The 25130-nt window shown below is 49.5% G+C and overlaps 1 protein-coding gene across 1 annotated transcript in view; it reads right to left on the bottom strand.

Moving 5' to 3' along the window:
- Positions 1-1144: 1144 nt before the first annotated feature.
- Cib4 (calcium and integrin binding family member 4) overlaps positions 1145-25130 on the bottom strand; it is a 62185-nt gene continuing 38199 nt past the window's right edge. Inside the window, exons 4-7 of the mRNA XM_032908913.1 lie at positions 14653-14794; positions 3635-3744; positions 2808-2896; positions 1145-1175 (exon numbers count right to left, since the gene is read on the bottom strand). Of these exons, the coding sequence (XP_032764804.1) occupies positions 1145-1175; positions 2808-2896; positions 3635-3744; positions 14653-14794 (372 nt within the window). The remainder of the gene's footprint in view (positions 1176-2807; positions 2897-3634; positions 3745-14652; positions 14795-25130) is intronic.

Here is a 25130-nt window from a genome sequence, read left to right as displayed (position 1 = left end):
AGCCATTTGAAGCGGGCAATGTCTTGTATTCAGCACTGACTGGCCGGAGGTCTCTACACGTACTTGAGCTTATTTCTTGAAGAGCTGGAGGAGTGAGTTGGGACTCAACTACTCTTTAACATGATCTCAGGGAGTGAGTGCCAAGGTGGAAACAAGGCTAGACAACCTTCAGGGGTCAAAGTCTGATCTCCCAGCATGACTGCTTCAGACATCCTGGGAAACTTTGATAGGGCAGAGGGTGGGACACAAAGTCCTATAGATCATTCTGGGAGATCTCAGCTCAGGAGTGTACTACACTGCCCCAACATTCCACCCATCCTGGATTAGCTCCAGGGGACTCTGTCGAGTAATGGGTCCCTATTGCCACCGAACGGGGGAGTCAAGACCTAAAGACAGGATTCAAGTGCACACTATGGCAAAATAACTCTTCCTGTGTAGTCAGTGCTTATCCAACCCTCCCCACCCCCTAGGCCCACAGAGATAAGAAAAGCCTTGTGCCCAGCAGATAGAGCCATCTGGCAACTCCCACAGATTCCCATGATGAACTTCTCCTGTGTTCCAGAGGCCCTAGACAGCTGGACCCTAAAGCATCCCCAGAGTGGCCAAACTCATTACAGGGCTTGGCTGAATGGCAAAGCAAATAAGCTTTAAATGCTGGTCACACATGGTCCCATCCCCAGGGCCCACGGGTGGCAAGCAGGGCCAAGATGTCTTCTCCATGGGAGGAAGCCAGGCGCCTGCTGGAATGACGGCTATGTGTGCATCCTGATCATGGGTGGGTTCCAGGGGAGGGAAGGACAAATTTTTCCCTTCTGAACTCTGTTCCATTTGGCTTAGTCTTTTACTCACATGGGTCAAGGTTTGAACTCCGTCCTCAAAAAGATTGACATCCCAGCTTGCCGGGTTTTTGGCAAATCTGAGCCCTAGAAGAAGCGCCAACTCCCTGGGCAGGACCCTGCTTTCAGAAAGCAGTGGATACAGATGGGTAGACATATTTATTTAGTAAACAATATTCTAGAGGTGAAGGAGGGACAGAGTTGAGTCATACTTCAAATCCGATTCCACAGTGCCTGGATACAGGGGTGGGGCGGGGAAGGGGTGTCCGGCAGTCTTCCCTGAAGCTGCTGAACCAGGTGACTTCACATCAGCACCCCCAGAAGTGAATCCGAAAGGAGCTGAAAGAGAGTCCCAGAGCCATCTGAGGTCCCCACCTCGTCCTATCATGTATGTAGACAATGGTCCTAGACAATTCAAACCTTCGTGTGTGTGTGTGTGTGTGTGTGTGTGTGTGTGTGTGTGTGTGTGTACATGTGTGTGTCTATGAGGGTGCATGTACATATATGTACACGTGAAGAGACCAAAGAGCAGTCCGGTGTCATCTCCTTGTTTTTGTTTTTGCTTGTTTTCAGTCAAAGTCTCTTGCTGGGGACAGGGAGCTGAAGGACTCTCCTGTCTTGGCCTTCCTAGCCTTGGTATTGCAAGTTTACGCTACCTTACTTAGCTTCTAATACTAATGCTAGAGATCAGACTCCGGTCTTCATGATTGCATAGCAAGGAGTTTAAGTTATTTCCCCAATTCCTAAACTTTCTTTAAGCTTCTTTTAGCACCACCAGAACACAAAAGTTTTCAGAATTTTAGGGTAGCCTACTCAAAGAAACAGGAGTGATTCAGACACAGTTGCAGGGCAGATAGGATTCCAGTGGCCATGTTGTGTGATGCCCTTGTGGATGGAGGGGGATTTCCTTTGATGGGGTGATTCAAACATGGCATCTGTAGGTTCTACCCTAGCCACAGCCCTGGAATCTAGAGATGCCATGTCTATCCAGGTGGTTGGAAGAAGGGAGATACCTGACCCCACTGGGCCAGTCACAATCCCCGTTTGGGAATTCAGAATTGAGCTGAATTCAACTGAAGTTGAATCAAAATCAAACAGACACAAGCTGTTGGGAGGCCATGACACATGATGGGCCACGTCTGACAACCCAGAGGTTGCTGATGTGTAGTGGGAGGTAAGTGTGTAGGAGAAAAATGACTGGAGGGAGAGCTGGGTCAGGGAGAGAGAGAGAGAGAGAGAGAGAGAGAGAGACAGAGAGAGAGAGAGAGAGAGAGAGAGAGAGAGAGAGAGAGAGACAGAGAGACAGAGAGACAGAGAGACAGAGAGACAGAGAGACAGAGAGGAAGACGAGAATATGCAGCTATCTTGGCTTAGTCAGGGTTCCTGCTAGACCCAGTTCTGTCCTGTTTTGAGTTGGTTTGTAAAAATTTCAAGAACCATCATCCTTCTCCATCATCAAACTTGTCTGGCCTATGAGATCAAGGGGCAGCATTAGGGGCAAGTGCCAAAGGCAAGTGTCACCAGATGCCAACCGGGCATACTCTATGGGACTCTTGGGTCATAGTGAGGACCATCTCTAGAGATGATGCATTCACCCTGAACTGGAAGAAACTAGAAGATTAGTAATTTATTTCTCTTGTCATCTTCCAGTGTATCTGGGTAATAGTGGGCTATGCTCAGGTCTGATCTGAAGGCCAGCATGAGAGATACACATAGATGTCTGCCATCAGGGGTAATGGCTCTGAGGTTGCACCAACCCCACAAATGGTTTTCAAGCTCTGGAATCCTGTCAGCCTCTGTCTTGGTTCTCCAAGGTTAGCTGATTTCTTGGAAGCTTCAGTTTTACTCTTTCTGAAAGAATCAGCAAAGTCCTGGAAACCCATGACTTCCATGGGAAGTCAGAGATAGCCCTTGGTCCAGGGGAGACTAGAGATCCTTTACTGAAAACCCTTGACCTCAAGAATGTCTTACTTCATGAAATCCGGAGATTTGGCCATTGCATGTTCAAACTCGGAGAAGGAAAGCATGTTGTCATTGTCCAGATCTGACTCACTCAGGACCTGGTGGAAGAAAGGAGTCTGAGAGGAGCCTTGGGTCTGACAGGAGGTGGGCCTCAAGAGGAAGGAGACAATGGTCTGTGTAGAGGAAGTACCTACCACATGCCAGGGTGTCTCAGGGCCCCTGCCCCACAGAGGTGAAGGTGTGTGAGCTAAGGTAGGGGTGGAGGAGGATTCATGGGCTCTCTCCCGGAAGGACTCTGCTCATGGGGTCCTCTAGTACCAGTGTGAAAGGGAGAGCAGTAGGCCCCATTCATCAGTCAGACACTAACATGGGCCCTGCATTGTAAGAAGCCTGAGCCAGGCAGGAGGCAGGACCATCCAGACCTGAGAGACTCAGGGGTTCTCACAGCCTGAGCGCACATGGGCCTGTCCCCCATCTTAGGTTTTCAGGGCTGTAATGCCTCGTCCCTAGGACAGCTGGGCACTGTGCTCCTAATGAATAACGCAGGAGAGGACATTGAGATCCTTGGTGCCCTATATGGGTGGGAGGCTCTCGGGTAAGAGGGCAGGATACATTGTTCTGGGGAACACAGACAATTCTCACCGGAGGGACAGACAGTTGAGACAAAGTTCTCTCCGCTGTGTGCCCACTTCTCAGGGCACCGTGTGCCACCCACGCCCATGGCAGCTGCAGGGGGCTCTGGAACGATCCCTTCCAAAGAAGATGGCCTGATATCCGGGGGCTTTGGGTGACCAGCCAGAGCCCCAGGTCCCACCCTTCAGCCTCTGGATACACACGTGGTGAGTGACGTCCTGCAGCAGGTCCTCGGACACATCATCGCTTTTCAGTAGTCTTAGTACTATCTTCTGGAGGTCTTCCTCGTCGATGAAGCCATTCTCGTTAAAATCTGCAGAAGGGATAGAGGCTGAGGCCCTGGCCGGTGCACCGACTCCCATGAGCCTCTGAGAGCTCAAGTAGGATCCACTTGCCCCAAGTGGGTCTAGAATCTGGGACGTGGAGCCCCAACTGGCTTCAGCAGGCTGAAGAACGGCCAGCTGTAGACAGTACTAAGGCAATAGTGATCACAGTAATTATAAGCATTGGCTGCGTGCCTACTGTGTGCTCAAATGCATTTTGCTTTAAGTCACTGGATTCTCATCATCTACTTTTTTTGTTGTCTTATTTTGCCAAGAGGAGACCAAGGTTCAACTCCAATATGGCTTGTCCATGGGACCAGGGGATGGGAGAGCAAAGTTCAAATCCACCTAGACTGACCCGGCCCCACATCTCATGCTATGGGGATCTTCATTTCAGGACCCAGAAGCCAGGTTGTAGTTTGGCGGCCAGGAGCAAGGCAGAGAAGAGGAGTGGATGGTGGCCTGGGTTTGGAACCCAAATCCTTGGGCATCTTCCCAGGCTTCTGTCCCTGTGTTGTAGCTGCCTGAGTGACCTGGACATGGGTCCCAGCTTCTCAGTACATATAAATGTACACGTGCGTATCAATGGCATGGCAGTTCTCGCACCTTGTACCACTAATGGGTTGGCTTCAAGAACTCCAACTGTACCCTCAAAGGGCCAGGGGCTGGAGTAAGACTCCGTAGAGCTTAACATCCTAATTCTGAGGACAGGGCCCAGCACAGAGCAGAATCTCAAAAATAAATGGATGTACAAATGCCCACTTGCCCTTGGTAGTCGATGGGTGGTCATGACTAAATCCTTCCATTCAGACTCTACAGGAAATCTGTGCTGTTTACCACGCACAAGTGCCTCCATGACAGAAAGCCATCTATCCCAACGGAGCACCGTGTTCCCCAGCCTCTCTTGCTGCAAGAGGTGACCAAATGGCTAATATCTGAAGAGTGGCATAAAAGCAGAAGGGAAAATGACTTCTGGGAAGATCTTTGAGACAATAAGGTAACCATGGGGATGAAAAGCAAAGGAATGGGTAGGAGGAGCCTAGATTCCTAATGCCACAGAGACTTAGAGCCACCGTGAACATCTCTCTCTCTCTCTCTCTCTCTTTCTCTCTCTCTCTCTCTCTCTCTCTCTCTCTCTCTCTCCCCACCCCGTGTGTGTGTGTGTGTGTGTGTGTGTGTGTGTGTGTGTGTGTGTGTGTGTGTGTAACATCTCAGCTCATTATTTGAGCCTCAGTTTCCCTGTCTGTAACATGGGAACAATAGTCGTAGCTCTATAATGTGAAGGTTAAATAGGAAATACTTAACCATCCCTTGTCCTGAGTCTGGAACACAGAAGGTTCCTGTTAGCTGTAGCTTAATCCTCCATCACTTGCTTATCGCTAAGAACTAAAAATGAAAACCCAAGAGACTCTAACATCCCACTTTGAAGAATGGCAGTTAGAGCTAGTGGGCTATTAGGGAAACTGAGTCCCAGAGTCTGCTAGTACCAGAGTCTTTCTATGGCAAAGCCAAGAAATGTCTGTCCCCAAAGGCAAGCTGTACATATGGAAGGTACACTAATTCTCTGACTGGATTCTTGTCCCATGGCTGGTGCTCTGGACCGAGCTGCTCTTGGGTGCTCTCCCTGATCAGCTCTCCTTTCCTAACTCCTGCACACCACAGGAAGTCAGTCAGAGGAGCAGGTGAAAGGCATGGAGGCACAGGGAGCACGGAGCAGCCACGGTGACACCACACTGCCAGTAAGAAGCTCTGCAGCCTGTCTGCAAGCCCCTGCAGTGTCCCCAGGCATCCTGCTGGCCTGGCTCCCACATGCGGAGACTACAGAAAATGACATGGCTTTGGTCCCAAGCCATCTGAAAACAGAATAATTTGCTAGAGTAAATGTAGTCCTGGATGGCTCCTGTCCTTTGGGGGTGCAAGGGCAGAGCAGTCTGGGAGAGGGCTAGGGCCAGGAGTCTGTCGGTTGGCTGGACCGCCCTCCATGCTGACCCAGCAGTCTTGGAACTCACAGTCTGTGATTGGCCACCTGGGTGGGTGTGGGGCCTTTCTCTCACTTGTTTCTCAACACCATATGGCATGGTTAAGGCTCAGACACCAGCTCTTTCCGAAACCTGCTCCCTCAAAGAACTGCTATAAGCAAAAAACACTCATTGCTTGCAGACCAAGGGCAAGCTTTCAATACATTTCCCCTAGGCTCCCTCCACCGCCTCAGCCAGCCTCTGGTATGTCTGTGGTTGGGTTAGGTCTCAGGAAGGTGTGGCTCAGATGTTGGTCTCTGAAAAGTAGTAGATCTTCCTGGAAGTATGAAGAGATGTGGCATTGGTCACCCAGGGGTGGGGAGTGTGGGGTGGGGGGAGAATGTCCCTCAAAATGGAACTGTTTCCTGGGAGTGAGTTCCATGTCTCAAGACGCTCTAGCCCCTCTGCAGTCTTACCCAGTAGCCATTTTTAAAACCGTTCTTGTTCAAGGCGACACTGGGTTCAGATGAAAATTCATGGCTTTCCTGTCTCTGCCGTAGCCATGGGTGGCCGTATGACATCATTTTGGCCTGTGATATATAAACTGAAGGGTCTTGGTGGAGTTCCAAGAAAGCTTGAGAGCTAAGGGGTTGACTTGTTTGTGTCTTCGGATGTAAATTTCATCTTTCTTCCTTCTCCCAATCCCCAACCCCCACACACCACTCCCTCCCCCACCCCACCCCCACCCCTGATAGAATAAAGGAGAGAAGTCTGTGGGCACAGAAGCCATTTTGTGCTCCTGAGGACAATAGGAAAAGTCTCAGACCAACACTTTACAGAAGAGGAAGCCTAAAGGACTCTGGGTCCTAGCGTATTTTCTGGAGCCACCTTTCCGGCTATGAACCGCCTGACTTACGGACCTTCACTTTTAACCAGAGACACTGCGAGCCGTAGCAGGAAGCAATCCCGCCTGAGGCAGTGAGCTGAGCAGGAGCTTCCAAATCCGTTGCCACATTAGAAACACCCAGGGGGGCTTTGTAAAAGCCCAATGACCAGGATCTACCTTAGATCAAGTTGTTTCCTGTTTTGTTTTACCTCCTAGGTGATTTCAGTGTGCAGTCAGCTTTGGGAGGGGGGGGGAGACTAAAACAAGGCTTTCTAGACTTTTTAGGGGCAGAGGTTGGGGGTGAGGGTGTCTTGCTAAGATGCAGATTTGATTCAGAGGTGTAAGAGGGCCGAGAGTCTACATGTTTGGGATGTTCCCTAGCAACACTGATTTGCCTGGTCCCCGAGTCTTGCTCAGAGCCATCAGGTCAGGAGCATTGAGAAGTCTTTGAATTCTTGTGAGAACCACGACCATGACCATTGCTGACACAGTCTTCTCTTCTGTCTCTCTCTTTACTCTTCTTTTTCATTCCTCTTCTTCCTTCCTTACCCACCATCACTTCAGCCTTACGGAGCAGCCTCTGTGTACCAGGCTTTAGACACACGGATCCTGGTCTGGCTCACACTGATCAGATAGCCGTGTACACTCACAAATCGTCAGACAGAGAACCTTGACTTGTCCGGGTGCACCGGATGCAGCCTGGGACACGAGTCCCGGATACCTAAATAGGTAAATACATCAATGTGTTTCATGGAGAAGTTGAGCGTTTGGTCTTTGTGCTTGGAAATCCTTGGGAAAGGGAAGTAACTGTGTGCCTTGGGGGCTTGGAAAGGAATCAGGGAAGATTCAGGGACACTGATGGTGGTGGTAGGATGTGTGTCTGGTCTCCAGCTTGGCCCCAATCACTCACTCCGACCTCTGAGGACTGAACATTCTCATTTCTAAAGCTAAGCGAAGATGTCCCTGTGTCTAGAGGATGCCATGTGAGCATCTACACCCTGATGGGTTTGGAGATTTTGTTTCCTGGGCTCTGGAAACCATGGACAGAAGCAGAGTACCCTTCTTCCTTTCCTTCCTTAATCCCTTCCTTCCTTTTTCCTTCCCTTTTTCCTTCTTTTCTTCCTTTCTTTTGTCAAGACGTCTCACATATCTCAGGCTGGCCTTGAACTCACTATGCATAAAAGGATGACCTTGAAGCCCTGCTTCTTGAAGCTTTCCTACTTCAGTCCCGAGATTACAGGCTTGAGCCACAGCGCCCAGCTTTTCCTGTCCCTGAGAAGTGTCTTTGCCTCGGCTTAACTCATGTGACTCTGCTTTTCTTTTGGCTGTAGGTAACTGACCCAAAATATCAGACCATTGGCTTGGCTGAGACATTCAGCACCTTCTGAGAGACTGAAAGGGAGAAGCAGTGCCTGTTACTCAGAGTCTGAACAACAGGCCGTGTAGGCACGAGGGTAGTCATCTTTAGTCCGTGGGCACAGACGAGGACGCTCAGGTCTGGGAAAACAGAGGTTTACTTAGAAGCCATGCAGAGAAGCTAGCTAGCTTTCTGACAGCTTCCTAGCTGTATCCCAGGCCTTCATTTCTCTCCTGGGGTCCATAGTGGACATACTTTATACCTGTGAGTAGAGAAACCTCTCAGAGACAGATGTCTGGAGCTGGGTTTGATGTACTTGCCTATAATACCAGAACTCTGGAGTTAGAGGCAGGGAGATCAGGAGTGAATATGAGGCCAGGCATGTGCACTTTCTCATGCCCTGCCCCTTTACTCCCCATAGTCTACACCTCTTGGTGCTGTTTGGGTTGGATGGAAACTAACCTGCTTCCAACCAATGGAGTTTGGCAGGTGTGTGATGGGATGGACGGCACTTTCATGGTCAGATTATACCATGGAAGACATCATTCTAACAGTAGATGAGTCGAGGGCTATTCTCCCTCATTTTCTTTGAAGATAAGTGGTCATGTTGGCAAGGCAGTGTGACAAGGGTCCAAGGGTAGCTTGCGGAAGCTGAGGGCAGACTCCAGCTCCTAGGCAGGAGGAAGCCAGGCCAGAGGTCCAAGAAACAAGAACTGTACTCTGCCAGCAGCCTGAAGGGGCTTCCCAGCCAGCGCTCTCCAGAGGAGAAGCAGCTTAGGGAGAACTTTGACTGGAGCCTTGTTTTAAGAGACTTTAAGAGGGGGGATCCTGCTGGAAGTGGTAGTGTACACTTCCATTCCAGCTCTGGAGAGGCAGAAGCAGGTAGATCTCTGCCTGGTGACCAGCCAGGACCATATAGTGGGACCCTATTACAAAAAGCATAAAAGTAGGAAGAGGAGGAGGAGGGAGGAAAGGGGAGGAGGAAGAAAGGGGAAGGGAAGAGGAAGGAAGAGAAGGAGGGAGCAGGGGAGGGAGGGGAGGGGAGGAGGGGGAGGAGGGAGGAGAGGGAGGGAGGGAGGGGAGGGAGGAGGGGGGGAGGGGAGGGAGGAGGAAGGAAGAGGAAGGAGGGAGAGCAGGAGAAGGGAGGGAGGGGAGAGGGAGGAGGGAGAGAGGGGGAGGAGGGAGGGAGGGAGGAGGGAGGAGGGAGGGGAGGGAGAGGGAGGAGGAGGAGGAGGAGGGAGGAGGGGAGGGGAGAGGGAGAGGAGAGAGAGGGAGGAGAGGGAGAGAGGGGGAGGAGGAGGGAGAGGGAGAAGGAGAGGGAGAGGAGGAGGGAGAGGGGGGAGGGAGGGAGGGGAGAGGAGAAGGAGGGAGGGGAGAGGAGGGAGGGAGAGGGAGGGAGGGGAGGAGGGGAGAGGGAGAAGGAGGGAGGGAGAGGGAGGAGAGGGGAGGAGGGAGGGAGGGAGGGAGAGAGGAGGAGAGAGGGGAGGAGGAGGGAGGAGAAGGAGGAGGAGAGGGAGGGAGGGAGAGAGGGAGGAGGAGGGAGAGGGGAGAAGGAGGGAGAGGGGGGAGGAGGGAGGAGAGGAGGGGAGGGAGGGAGAGGAGAGAGGAGGGGAGGAGGAGGGAGAGAGAAGGAGGGAGGGAGGAGGGAGGAGGAGGGAGAGAGGAGGGAGGAGGAGGAGAGGAGGAGAGAGGAGGGAGGAGGAGGGAGAGGAGGGAGAGGAGGGGAGGAGGGGAGAGAAGGGGAGGGAGAGGAGGGAGAGGGGAGAGGAGGAGGAGGAGGAGAGGAGGGGAGAGAGGGGGGAAGGAGGAGAGGGGAGAGGAGGGGGGAGGAGGGAGGGAGAGAGAGAGGGAGGGAGGGGAGGGAGAAGGGAGGAGAGGGAGAGAGGGGAGGGGAGAGGAGGGGAGAGGGGGAGGGGAGGGAGAGGGAGGAGGGAGGGAGAGGGAGGGAGAGGAGGGAGGGAGGGAGGGGAGGAGGGAGAAGGAGGAGGGGAGAGGAGGGAGAGGAGGGAGAGGAGGAGGGGAGGGAGAGGAGGAGGGAGGGAGAGGGAGGGAGGGAGGGGAGGGAGGGGAGGGGAGAGGGGAGGGAGGGAGGAGGGAGAGGGAGGAGGGAGAGGGAGGAGGGAGGGGAGAGAGAAGGAGGAGGGAGAGGAGGGGAAGGGGAGGAGGGAGGAGGGGAGGGAGAGGGAGGGGAGGAGAGGGAGGGGAGGGAGAGGAGAGAGGGAGGGAGGGAGGAGGGGGAAGGGGAGGAGGAGGAGGAGGAGGAAGAGGAGTGGGGGGAGGAGAAGGAAGAAGAGGAGGGGGAGGAGGAGAAGGAAGAAGAGGCGGAGGAAGAGGAGTAGGAGGAGGGGAGGAGGAGGAGGGGGAGGAGGAGAGGAGGAGGGAGAGGAGGAGGGGAGGAGGGGGGGAGGGGAGAAGGGGGAGGGGGGGAGGGAGAGGAGGGAGGAGGGGAGGAGGGAGGAGGAGAGGAGGGAGGAGGAGGAGGAGGGAGAGGAGGGAGAGGAGGAGGAGGGAGAGGAGGGAGAGGAGGAAGAGGAGGCAGAAGAGGATGAGGAGGGGGAGGAGGAGGAAGAGGAAGAAGCGGAAGAGGAGGGAGAGGAGGAGGAGGAGGGAGGAGGAGGAGAGGAGGGGAGGAGGAGGGAGAGGAGGAAGGAGAGGGAGAGAGGAGGGGAGGGAGGGAGGAGGAGGGAGGAGGAGGGAGGAGGGGGAGGAGGGAGAGAGAGGGGGAAAGGAAGAAGAGGGGGAGGAAAGGGAAGAGGAAGAGGAGGGAAGAGAAGGAAGGAGGAGGGAGGAAAGGGGAGAAGGGAAGAGTCGAGAGGACCCAATTAAGCTAAGCCTGAACCCTTGACTGGCAGGCACCCTGAAACCATGAAGTGTGGCACCTGAAGCCATGAGCTTTGGGTGATTTTTTTTTAACCCACGCGGGGCAGACTAAGATCTACTGTCCTTTATCTGTTGCTTCACGAGCTAAGTTTCTGTGACTTGCAACCCACGCAGTCTTGGCTGAGATAAGAGGGCTGAGCTGGGTCACTGTTCTGCTAGAGGAGCTGTCCTGTCCTAGAGAACTCGACAGGGACTTCAGTCAGCACAGCTGCCACATCTGACAGAACCATGGTAGTGACTGGCGAACTAGGACTCCTGGGACCCGGAGAATACTCCTTAGGGGTGCTTGGGATAAGGAAAGGGAAAGCTGTAGAGGAGCGCGAGCACTCACACACACACACACACACACAGATGTAGACATACACAGATGCAGACACACACATAGATGCAGACACACAGACACAGACATACTGAGACAGACACAGACACACAAGAGACAAAGACACACAAACACAGATACAGAGACATAGACACAGACAGACACATAAGACAGGCATATACACACAGACACACACAGACACACAGAGACACACAGACACACACAAAGACTTAGACACAGACAGAGACACAGACACAGACACAGACAGACAGACACACCCAGAGACCCACAGACCGATGAGACTGCTGAGCTCATACACGGGTTTGTGATTTCATTTGACTCAGGATTCGTGCACTATGAATTTGTGTCTTGTACCAAATTTAAGACACCTGGGGGTGATTAGTTCTTCAAATATCTTTCTTACCCTTTGCATTCAAGACTCCAATTGGATCAACTGGTTGTACATTTCAACCTCTCTAACTCAGCATGTCCCAGAGGCCCCGCTCTGTAATTCTCTCAATATTTGCCCTCTGTGTTATTCAGATTTTTTTCTTTGTGTGTTTTCAGATTTACCCTTTCTTCTGTTTCCTCACTCCTCCAGCTGAGCCATCCACTGGCTTTTGATTTTGTGTGTGTTTTTGTGTTTGTGGTTTATTTGGCAGTGGGATATGAACCTAAAGGTTATTGCGGGCTGAGTGGGCGCTCGACCACTGAGCTACATCCCAGCACTTTACTTTTATAAATGCTGTAATACAGACTTGCCGAGATACCCAGGCTAGCCTTGAACTCCCTCTGTAGTCCAGGCACACCTTAAACATGTGATCCTCCGGCCTCAGTTTCCCCAGCAGCTGGAATTATGAGGCGAAGCTACCAGGCTCACCCATTTAATTCCTTCTCATAGCTGCATTTTTTTTTTCTGCTGGGATTTCACATCTTCTCTCTCTGTCTCTCTGTCTCTCTCTCTGTCTCTCTCTCTCTCTCTCTCTCTCTCTCTCCCCTCTCTCTCTCCCCTCTCTCTCTCTCTCTCTCTCTCTCTCTCTCTCTCTCTCTGTGTGTGTGTGTGTGTGTGTGTGTGTGTGTGTGTGTGTAGATTCTCTTTCACTTACTGGAAATGGTTATTGTGATGGTCAATCTTAGGTGTCAATTTGACTTGGCTGAGGAACGCCCAGATAAAGGCAGAAAAAAGTTATTTCCTGGTGTGTCTATGAGAGAATTTCTGGAACAGATTAGCATTTGAATCAGTTAACTGCAAAAGAAAGTCACATTCAGATCTGCAGGAGAGAGTCCCTTGGTGGTTGGGGGAGGGGGAGGGCAGCTCCCTGAAGCCTTGCCCCTGAGTCAGGAGCTATTGACAGTTAACAGTTGGGGGAGAGGGGATAGTTTTCTTCAATGGTGTAGACACTGGTAAATTACCTGTGCTTCAGTAAATAACCCTTCAACCATGATCATGTAAGCAACTCTAATTAACCACGACGTCTGTCTATCTGTCTACCTGTGTGTCTGTCTGCCCCTCCTCTCTCTCTCTCTCTCTCTCTCTCTCTCTCTCTCTCACACACACACACACACACACACACACACACACACACACACACATGCACACACACTCCAAAAAAACAACAAACAAAAAATAAATATAGATTTAAAAACCATAATCACATTTGTTGGTATGGGTGTGTCATCCAGTTGAGCAAAGGCTCATTAGGACACAAGACAGAGGAGGGAGGGGTTCTTTTCTCTCTGCTCTGTCCTTGGTCAACTGCACTCTTGGTTCTTGTCCTTTTGGACTGAACTAAATCGTACCCTTCCTGGGTGTCTCACAGCAGAATGTGAGCTTGCCTGCCACCCTAATCATCTAAGCCAATTGCTATAGTTCATCTTCCTCCTCCTCCTTCCCTTCCCCTCTCCACTCCTGCATTCTTTCCTCCTTGTCGCCTTCTCTTTCTCTGAAGAACTGAAGACGGTTGCGGTGGCTGTTTTAAAACTTTTTATCAGTGGATTTCGGTATCTGGGTCATGTCAGAGTCAGTCTCCGTTCTGGAGGCTGCAGCAAGATTTAAAAGAATGTTCTTACATTTCAGGGCATTTTTAAGGTTTCATTTGGAGTCTTGTAAATGTTTGTTGTAGGGACTCTGAGTTCTGTTATATTTCTCCAAAACAGGGCTGACATTTTTGGTTTAATTTAGACTGCAACCCTGACATTCAGGTTCTTCGAATTACAGAGAATTTTGGGTTGTTTGTTTGTTTGTTTGTTTAGTTTGAGAGTCAAGTCCAGAGCCTTGCCTGTCCTGGGCAAGCATTTTACCACTGAGCTGTATATATGTAGCACTAGCCACTGGCTCCAAGACAAGGTCTTAACTATGTCGCCCAGTTTGAGTTCAAAGCTGTGGTCTTCTGCCCCAGCCTCTTGAGTGTGAGGATTACAGGCATCGCCACGGGTAATCCTAGCAAGTCTAGGCTTTCCTCAGCCTGCCTGAGTCTGCTCACTAATGTCTGAGGACAGGAGAAGCTGCATGGCCTACTTAAACAGAAAGGGCAGTGCTGACCCACACCAGTCTGCCTCTGCCAGCAAAGGAGTTACCACCACATCCTCAAAGACAGACGTGACTGTGGAGGGCGTCTCAAGGTTTCCTCCGTTCTCATTTTGGCTGATTCCGAGAGCTCTGAGCATCTTACTGTGTGTGCTAAAGGGACATTGCAAGATGAAGGGCAGATCCCAGTGACTTCAGAGATGATCTTTCCTTTCAAGATAAGAAAAGCGGTTCTCAGGAAATCCAAATGACTTGGTCAAGTCTACGAAGTCGCTGTGCCGAGATGGTTGTAGTGTTCAAGTCTTGTCAGTTCTATCCAAACTTCCTGCCAGACAAGCCCAAGTCCTTCGCATCCACATGGGTCTTCTTTCTCTCTCTGGCCTGCTCAGAGAGAAATCATTAAACAGCCGAACCAGCCACTCCAAGTACCCTTGGATGGCATTATGATTTGAACCTGAAGTAACCCTTCCAGGCTCATGTGTTTGAACAGTTGGTCCCCAGCTTAAGTGGATAGGACTGGAGGCTTATGGTACCACCCGGCATCCTGTGTCATCTCTGATTGCCGTTCTGCTAACACATAAGGAGGTGAGGCACCGCAGCCGCACATTCCAGCTCCTATGGGCTGCTTGCCAGCCACCACACTGTCCCTGCCACAATGGCCTGTATGCCTTCAAACTGAGCCCAAATAAATTTTCCCTCCCCTCAGCTGCTTCCTGTCAGCCATGTTGGTCACAGCAATAAGAAAGGCCACTTAACCGACAAAATGGAGGGAGGAGCCTCTGTTGATTAGAGCCGAGATTCTCAATGGGTTTTGATACTTCACAGTACTCAAGAAACATGATATAGACTCATAGAGAGCCAATAAATCCCAGTCACACACCCCATCAGTGACTGGATTTCAGGCACGGCAGGTCCTCTTCGGCCCTTTTCTCCTCCCGACTCGGCACCATCACCCCAACCAAGGTACCTACCATAGATGCGAAAGGCATATTCAATCTTCAGGCTGGGGCAGGCCTGTTCACTGAAGACAGATGCCATACCCAGCACATCTTCAAAGGAGAACACATCGTCGTGGGAGAAGACCCTGCAGATGCGGTCTCTGAAAGGGTTGACCTATGGCAGGGGTGGGGGAGATGAGGTCTATGAGGGTCAGGATGTGGCCTCCCTGAGCCTCTCCCACCTGTCTCTACCCAGGTGTGATGAGGACACCGCCCAGGACAAGGGGGCCCTGCTTGACGTCTCTCTGTTCACACATGCCTCCTTCTGCACACACATTCCAATGGCTTCTGTTTCGGTTGCGTAATTGAGTTCTTTTATGGCTACTGAATTTCCCTCCATTTTATATTTACAACTTTGAGAAGTTCAGAAATGGGTAAAAAAGTAAAATCTATAATCGACTCCCCAGAGTTACCCACTATCAACGTATTGATGTAGCAGTCGGTAGGTCTAAGCTTAATGCTATGTCATTAGTTAGGGAACAACTGTCATTCATTACCTATCAGAGTTAAAGACTTCTAGGCGGTAGAGGGATAATAATTATGTCTACCTTGTAGGATTGCCATGAGGAATAAGTAGGAAAATTACCTGGCGTCTGATAAATAACTCAGCCAATGAGAGCTGTTAGTTGCTACTTAACTACCCACAGAGTCAGCAGAGACATTTTCAAACTAGGGTCTCAGGCTGGAAATGAAGCTCAGCAGTTGGGCATTTGCTAGCATCTGTGACACCCTGGGCTACATCTCCACCCCACTCCCCTACCCTTTCCTAAGCATGCGAGTGCCAGGCGACACACACACACACACACACACACACACACACACACACACACACACACACACCAAATTAGATTCCCAAATTACCAAGAGCCATGCAATTTTAGCAACTCTGGTTTCCTCAAACTGGCCCTGGCCTCGGCACACGAGCCTCCTCCTATGCTGACTCTCCTCCACATAAGCTTTTGACATCCCAGCAGCCATTTGCCAGCTCAGACACAGCTGGCTGTTTCAGCTTACGACTCTTCTTCCAGGCCCTGGGAATGGGCAGGTGGTGAGGGCTTTTGAGTGAGGGGCAGATCTCCTTAGAGTTTGCTCTCATTTGGATATCATTGTCTCCCCCAAAGCCTGTGTGTTAAAGGCTTGATCTCCAGGAGGTCGTAGAAACTTTAAATGGTGGGGCATAGTAAAAGGTGGGAGGACATTGGAGGGATGTCTGTTGCCTCACCATAGGCCCCAAAGCAGTGGGGCCAGTTGACCAAGGGCTGAAACTGTAAAGGTGCGATCACTTTCTGACATGGCCTCCAAAGGTATCATATTATAGTAACAACCAATCATTACAGATTTCAGGGGGGAACCACAGGGAGGCGTGCTTGGCCGACTTTAAAAGTAGCAAGTTCTGTTTTGACACAGCCTCTGCTTACTCTCTAGACTTCCAATCTATTCCCAGCTCCCAGGATACCTTTCTCCGGTTGCTCAGTGCCCCCACCCCTGCCTGTACTCAAGTTGCCTGACAACAAACCTTATCAAACTCCCAACTCTCTCTTGTACTTCAAAACAAACCCTAATACCTAATACCTCCCTCAAATCCCTGTTCTTAAATGTACCCCGACTAAGCCACCTGACCCTGTAAACCCTCAGAGCAGCTCTGTGTGTACAGTAGAGCCCCAGCCTCCAATATTTTAATCAGATGAAGTGGTTCTCTGGTTTGTTTCTAGCTCCCTTTTCTATGATAAGGCATCTCTCCAGAGCTACATGTTTTATGCAAAGGGGTTTAGCCTAGGCTCTCTGCTTCGGCTGTGCAACGGCCTGTCATCTGTGATGGGCACCAGCCAAGAGTCAGCAGAGAAACTTTCAAGTTAGGTTCCTAGGCTGGAAATGAAGCACAACAGTGGGCATTTGCCTCAAATATGTGACACCCTGAGTTAGGTCCTCACCCTTCTAACCCCTTCTTAAACACACACACACACACACACACACACACACACACACACACACACACATACACACATACACACACCGCTACTAAGGGTTTAATCTGGTGGTTCTCAACCTGTGGGTTGCCTGAGACCATCGAAAAACAGATATTTACATTACAATGATTCATAACAGTAGCAAAATTACAGTCATGACATAGCAATGAGAATAATTTTATAGTTGGGGCTCACTGCCACATGGGGAGCTGTATTGAAGGGTCCCAGCATTGGGACAGTTGAAAGCCACTTGCTCTGTTCTGTCCCATGCTCTCTAACACTGTCCTGGGCCAGCCAGTGCTTAGCTCTCTGGTTCATTTCTCCAGTTTCGACATTTAAGATTTTTTTCTTTCAATCCTCCTAGAACTCAGTCACACATTTAATTGTGTGGTTCTCTTTTGTTCATCAATGATTCTGAGATGAGACATTGTGTGTCCCTTTAGGTGGCTCTGTGGTTCTCAAATTTTACTAAGCATGCGAGTCATCTGGGGTCGTTCTTACAAAACACAGATTCATGTGTGACAACGGTAACATTTTATCCATGCAAGATGAAGTCAGCTTCACAGCGTGGTGCTCATGGTTCCCAGATCTGTACCAAGCGCTTGCATATCTAAGAGGGAAGCTCTCACGGTAAGTGTTCTAAAAACTTGGGCCCAATATGGTGGCACACATTTGTAATCCCAGCACCCAGAAGGCAGAGGGAGGAGAATGTGGGAATCAGAGGCCAGCCTTGACTACATAGAGAGTAACAGGCCAGACAGGGCCAACTAGCAAGACCTTGTCTCAAAAACAAAACAAAAACAAAGACCAGCGTTCTAAGAATTGTGACAAATGAGTGTCACATGCATGGTATGTGCTTACACACAAGCTTTCACCCTCTGAGGTCCTACATCGGGAGGTTTGAGTGGAGGCCAACATTATAGGCGAATTGTGCCCCCCAATATTCCTGGGTCAAAGCAGTAAATCCCTGTACCTCAATCAAGACTTCACTTGGAGGTAGAGTTTCAGGCATAGTTCTCTAAAGTGACATCACAAGCATTGGGACCCTCATGATATACAATGCTGTCCTTATACAGGGGAAACTGGACCCAGATACATGCTCTCAGAAAACACCATATGGGGATGGAGGCAAACATCAGGGTGAAGCGTCTACAAGTCAAGGAACACCAGAGACCACCAGTGACCCCACAGAAGGTAGGGAGAGGCTGGAACTGGCCCTTCCTCCCAGTCTTCAGAAAGACCAACCTGTGTACAGCCTAATCTTGGATTTCGGGTTATAAGGGTCGATTGTATATACATACATATAAATACACACACATGTATATTCACACATATATACACATATATGCATATGCATACACATATACACACATACATACACATACAAATACATATATACACAAATATAATGTATTATAAAGAAATACATTCATATACCATATACGTGTTCCAGAAATGGCTATAATGCAAGGGAATCCAGACTGACCCACTCAAAAAGCTAAACTTGCTTCAGACTGGAGCATCCAATTCTTCCCCGAAATACCTGGTCTCCCTCTCTCTAATTGATGCTGATAACTTGAATTCCTAATATGTCCCAAATCCCTAGTTAAGTGGCTTTATCAATTATGTGACCAAATTTTAACTGCATTAAGTCCTCTCGCAAATGGATATATGGCTTAACAAGACTCCTGCAAGAAATCTACAACTGAAGATAATGTTTATAACGCAGATAAAAGGGAACAGCAAGAAAATGCCGGCACTGAGACCTTTTCCTACTTGAAATTCAGTTTCATGTCACATGGAGACGGCTTGAGAATCCGGGCAGACAAGACAAGATGTCCTTCCTTCAATGCTGTGCCTGTGCTCAGTCGGAGCAAGGCAGGCCAGTGAGCTTTCCACCAACAACATTCCCAGCCCCTGGGGCCTCCTCTACTGCTGCCTTGGCTGGGACTTGGGGGTTTGATGGTGGTGATGGTGTTAGGGCTCTAGGAAGAGGTTACTAGAAGATTCAGTTCCTCTCTCCCTCTCTCCCTCCCTCCTCCCCTCTCCCTCTCCCTCCTCCCTCCCCTCCCTCTCCCTCTCCCCCCCTCCCCTCCTCCCCTCCCTCCCTCCCTCCCCCCTCCCCTCCCCTCCCCCTCCCCCCTCCTCCCTCCCCTTTCCCTTCCCCTCCCCTTCCCCTTCCCTCCCCCCCCCTTTCCCTCCCCTCCCCCTCCCCTTCCCCTCTTCCCCCATCTGTCTCTGTCTCTCTGTGTCTCTCTGTCTCTGTTTGTATCTCTCTGTCTCTGCCTGTCTCTCTGTCTCTGTCTCTCTCTGTCTCTATCTCTGTCTCTCTCTCTCTTTTTCTCTCTCTCTCTCTCTCTCTCTCCCTCTCACACACACACACACACACACACACACACACACACAGGGTTGGGGGCTTTAGTGTGCTATCCTCCAAGCAAAACAGTCACTATCTTCATTAGACCAGCGGTGCCTGATTTTAATCAACCATCATGATAGGGCCCATTGACCACAGATGTTTCCTCAGAGAAGGAGAGATTGGGTAAGTCATGAACCCTCCCCTGAGATTCCAATCACTTTTCTCAGCAATTCTGTCCTAACTATGAATGACCTAGGGGTCTTGGGATGTGTTAGAGTACAAAAGCTGGGGAGGTTAATGAAAGGTCTGTGTGGCTGTGGGGAGCCATCACCCATGCTGAGTAAAGACTTTCTAGTATGGAAGGGGTCACTCCTGGTCCTGTAAGCAACCCCTCAGCTATTCCCTGTCTGTCCTATAAGCTCATTGGTTCCTTGCGTTGGACTTGGGTGGGAAGGTACTTTGCCCTTTCACTGGGACATTATAAGGAGAATGCATACATTTATATCTTCCCAGAAAAGGAATTCTTGTAATATGCACACCCTTGTCTTAGACTGGAAACCCAGAAGTTGGCAGTCGATGACAGCAAGAATAATAGCACATGCAACACAACTTTGGAAAAAGCAGAGAAAGTATTTCTGATGGTGAAGAGGAGGGAGGGGTCTCATGCTGCCAAGGTTTTGCTACAGATGTTTCTAATTTGGACTTCCTAGATGTCCCTTTAACAAGGAACCACAGGAACAGCCATGCGTCTCTGATCCACCAGAGGAGGAAGATGTTACAGAGTGAATAATAAAGTAAGGTTTTACTAAAAATACCATTTCTTCTCATATCTTGTAGTACAGGCCTGTAAACCCAGCATGTAGGAGGTTGAGGAAGGGACACTATGAGTTTAAGGCTGACCTGGATTATATAGCAAAACCTATCTTTAAAAAAAAAAAAAAGTAGAACAAACTCCCAGTGGCTAACCCCTTAGGGAAAACGGAGTCTTCCCCTCCCACCCACCTCCACCCCTGCTGGATAGCTTCCTGTCCCTGTCCCTCTCCCTGTCTGTTCCTGTCTGTTTCTTTTGTGTGTGTAGGGTGCTTGCCATACAAGTCTTTAATGTCTCTCATTCTTCTCAGTATATGGGCAACACAAATTGGCCTTGGTGGTTTTTTTGTTTTGTTTTTTTTTTTCACTTCTTCTTGTTGTTGTTGTTCTTTTCGTTTGTGGGTGGGAGGGAAAACGGTAGGAGGGTAGACCTGGGAAGAGTAGGAAGTGAATGTGATCTGGATACACTGTATGAAATTCCCAGATAATCAATAAAAACATTATGGGCTCAGCCATTAAAGGCTAGACTCACAACCAAGAACAAAAATATTATGTTTGGGAGGGGGGGAAGGTAAAACAAGACAAGACAAACGTCCCCCAAAAGCAGAGGGAAAGCAGGTGGCTGGGTTAGCAAAGCGCTTGCCATGCAGGGAACCTCAGTTTGGATCTCACGTGAGGGAGGATTCAGGTGTAGCAGAGCACTCTCGTTATCCCAGCGTTAGGGAGCTGGGTACAGGAGAGTCCCTAGAGTTCACTAGCCAGATTGATGGGCTCTGAGCTCAGTGAGAGTCCCTGTCTCAAAATGAATGAATGAATGAATGAATGAATGAATGGCAAGTAATTGAGGAAGACTCCTGACCTTGACCTCTGACCTACCCACACTCACATGCAAACAGGCACAGGAACATGCACCCACACACAAACTGGCACACGCACACCGCACCACTACTTATGGTCTGCCCATGGCCGGTGGGGAACAAATAAAAAAGCCGAGTCCGTGTTAATCTCCTAGGAGATTTTCTCCAGGTTACTGTGACCAGGATAGTCCGTCTAGACGCTGTCCCGCAGCAGGAGTCATTGAGATGGTTTATTTTCCTTTCTAGACGTTTCTGGCAACACATAGACAAGGATCTGAGATGGGAGAGGAGGGGCTGATCATCTTTCCAACCACGGGGAGGCCAGCTTGGCTGTCTTGAGACGGCACTCTCGAACGAGCCAGGCACCTGTAGACAGGTTACATGCTTTTCTTGCACAAACAAGTGTTTCGCCTGCGCTGACCTATTAGGATGTCAAGCAGTGGTTGGCATTTTCCACCTATTATCTTGCTAATGACATTTTATACTATTTGTAACATATACAGAGCCGTTGCTCACCGAGAGGAAATGCAACTTCATTTGCCTACTCAAGAGAAATTAGGTGACTCATTGGAACACGAACGCTTTTCCGTTGTAGAGCTGGCATCTTGGGGAGACTTTTGAAGTGGTGTTTTCCCCACGCTGTTGCTGCCAAACATGCAGTATCGCTCTATAAAAAAATGTTTACATGGGCATACCTGGAAATATTAGAAACAGATTTTTTCCTAACCTGTTTGAAATTTGCCCAAATAATGTGGGCGGATGTTGAGTCTGTTTATTTTAAAAATATAAAAAGGTAACGCTTTCCAATTAGCTTGTAAAACCGCGGGCTGACATAAAAGAAGACGCATGATTCCTAGCTCAGTTCAATAAAAAGCCTTTAATTGGATGGGGATGAAAACCGAGAGCCGTGAGTTAATACATGCGCCCCATGATACACCTCTCCTCTGTGAATCAGTTATGACAGCTATTAAAAATAAAGCAAACTAGCTGTACCCCATAAATATGCACATTGTGTGTCAATTAAAAAAAAAAAAAACAACAACAACCAAGCTAGTCCCAGCGCCCTACATAGCTCTGTTTCCAAGCATTACAGTAAGATTTTAAAGAGCAAGCTAGCAGGGCCGAGGGGCGGTGTGCGGTGGTGGTGTACTGCGGCTCAGTAGATAAAAGTGCTCACTGCTAAGCCTCATGACCTGAATTTGATTCCCAGGACCCACAAGTGGAGGGAGAGAACTACGAATTGCCTTTTGATCTCCACAAGCATACTATAGCATACACACACACACACACACACACACACACACACACACACACGCGCGCGAGCGCGAACACACACAAACACACACACAAACACACACACAAACACACACACACACACTCACACACACTCACACACGGGATAACCGCATGCATACTATAGCATACACACACACACACACACACTCACACACACACACACACACGGGATAACCACATGCATACTATAGCATACACACACACACACACACACACTCACACACACACTCACACACGGGATAACCACATGCATACTATAGCATACACACACACACAAACACACACACACACACACACACAGAGGATAGTTTTTTTAAAATTATATTTGATGTGTAAGAGTCTTGCCTGTGCATGCATTGCCCTCAGAGGGCAGAAGAGGGCACTGTCTCACCCTCTCGTGGACCGTTGTTAGCTGTCATGTGGGGAAATAGGAATGAACCCGTGTCCTCTGCAAGAGCTACAAGAATTCTTAACCACTGAGCCACCTTTCCAGCCCCAAAACTTCTTACTTTCAATAAAACCATTTTCTCAACAAAGTGTGAAAAAAAAAAATGGACGCTGGACTGAAATGGAGTGAAATGACTAGCCCCAGTTACTGTGAGAACTGGAGGGAGAAGCTAGGAGAGACGGGTGGGGCCACCAGGCTGCTGTGGGAGGAACCTGAGCCCAAAGCAAGAGACGCTGCTCTCCAGAGACAGCCAAGCCGAGGTAGGATGGTGTCACTAGAGCAGCCTCTAAGAAAGAGTCAGGGCCTGTCAACCCCGTCGTCGCTGAGGCCTGACAGCCTAAAGAGACATGGGTGACCCTCCTTTGGGCTACTGGATTGATAGAAATGGACCCCAAGATTTGGAATTTCTTCAAGAATCCCAAAGGTGAGAGAAGTGAAGGTGGGGCCAGCGGAGGAGGAAGCTGTCTCCCAGGTTAGGATTTCCGGCTCTGACAACTTGTCAGCCCACATTTAAGGCGAGCCTGTAGCCAAGACGAATGGTCAGTATCAGTCAGGGACACACACTGACCAGGACTGCTAAGTTTCACATACCTCCTGCTATTTAAACCTGAACCCCATGCTCAGGACCCAGAGCCAGGGCCCAGGCTCCGACCCCAACGCCAGCAGCCCCAGCAGAGTCTCCCGTGCCTGTTGCTATACCAGACAAATCCCGCGGTGAGGTAGCACGGAGAATCTGCACAGCTCCGGGTAAAGTCTGATGGAGATGCCCCGCAGAGAGATTTCTCAGTGCCTGGGGCATGCGGAAGGCTCTCTACCTTGAGCTAATGACTGAAGGCTAGGGACCCTTCCACCCAACCCCTCTTGGGGCAGACAGAAGAGCAACCAGGAAGGCCTCGCAGAAGGGATTCTTAACCAGGCCAGGGCCCCGACCTTTAGCTTACCATGGCCCAGATTTTTTTTAAATGCTATTAACATTAACAATCTGAAACCCGAACCCATTCATTTTGGTGTGCATCCGAAGTTATCACCTGGGTTAAATTTCCCACTCATTTAAGAGTCTTCAGTCCTCCGGGGGGGGAGGGGAGGGGAAGGGGGGAGTAACAGTTGACAAAGTAATACTTCCATTCTGAAAACACGTGTACCGGAGTGTGATGGCGTTCTGAACACGGGGCATGTAGACACGTCAGCACAGACATTTACACAGGTAGCACAGTGCAGTCTCCCCCTTTTCGCATGGGGAGACCAAGGAAGATGGAAATCAACCCCACACGCTGGCAGAGGTATTTTGAAACAGAAACTACAGTTTGTTGATAAAAAGATTGCAGTCCCTGCCAAAAAGGAAAAATTAAACTTTTTTTTTTTTAAAAAAGATCCTCTCAAAGTTATTGAACAAGAGATTTGATTTGGAGATGAAAGTCAGAGGGAAAATATTTGGACTTAGCTTAAAAATATCCCCTCGCCATTTCTCCAGTTAATGCTTAGTCAAAAAGAGCATTTTTACAGTTGCTGGAAAAAAATGCTCATAAAAATATGCCACTGACTCAATGATGACTTCATGGATGTTCTTGGATTTTTAAGACCTTGTGGGTTTGTTTTTTTTTTAAAGAACTCAATGTTATTTCACTTAAATTTTCTCATTGCTATTTAAATCTTAATTTCTGGTGGCTATTTTGAACATCCCTTGTTTCAATTTTGTTTTGACCTAATTTTGCGTGTGTACGTGTGGTTGCACGTGTGTGCATATTCATGTGAGGGTCGGAGATCAACAATGGATATTTTCTCTTTAAAAATACATTTAAATTTTCTCTTTATTTTAAATAGTGTGTGTGTGTGTGTATGTGTGTGTGTGGTGTGTTTGGTATGTGTGGTATGTGTGGTGTGTGTGGGGTGTATGTGGGGTGTGTGTGGGTGTGGTGTGTGTGGTGTGTGTGTGTGTGTGGGTTGTGTGTGTGTGTGTGTGTGTGTGTGTGTGTGTGTGTGTGTGTGTGTGTGTGTGTGTGTGTGTGTGTGTGTGTGTGGTTTGTATGTGGGGTGTGTGTGTGGTATTATGATGTGTGTGGTGTGTGTGTGTGTGTGTGTGTGTGTGTGTGTGTGTGGTGTGTGGTGTGTGTGGTGTGTGTGGTGTGTGTGGTGTGTGTGGTGTGTTGGTGTGTGTGGTGTGTGTGGTGTGTGTGGTGTGTTTGTGTGGGGTGTGCTCTTAACTAGAGACCCATCTCCTCAGCCCTCATCAACTTATTTTTTATGAATTATTTATTGTTTGCTTAATGTGTATTTGCCTCACATATGTTCTTCCCTATGGATGGTTTGTACCTCATGTATGTAGGAGCCTGGGGAGACCAGAAGAGGGCATCGGATCACCTGGAACTGAAGTTATAGACGGTTGTGATCTACCTGTGAGCGCTGGGAAACTAACTTGGTCCTCTGCAAGAGCCCTCCCTGAGCCTGCAGCTCACTGCCTGAGTAGACGGAGTCGCCACCGAGCTCCAGGCACTGCCTGGCTCCTAGTCCAGCATCAGCTGGAGCTACAGCTGTGTTCCCGACACAGAGCCGTTTACACCTTGGTGCTGGGATCCAAACTCAGACCCGCGTGCTTTTGCAGTAAGCATGTTACCAACTCCCCTACGCCTACTTCTGAATATTATTTTGTTTTGGCTCACAGTACCTGTTGTCAACGTTTATTAAAATGATTTGGCTGTGTGACAGTTCACCAGGCA

The sequence above is a fragment of the Rattus rattus genome, chromosome 7 (genome assembly GCF_011064425.1).
Source record: "Rattus rattus isolate New Zealand chromosome 7, Rrattus_CSIRO_v1, whole genome shotgun sequence".
Taxonomy (NCBI): Eukaryota; Metazoa; Chordata; class Mammalia; order Rodentia; family Muridae; genus Rattus; species Rattus rattus.
Note: the sequence above shows the minus strand (reverse complement) of the source record. Positions and strands in the feature narration are given on the sequence as shown.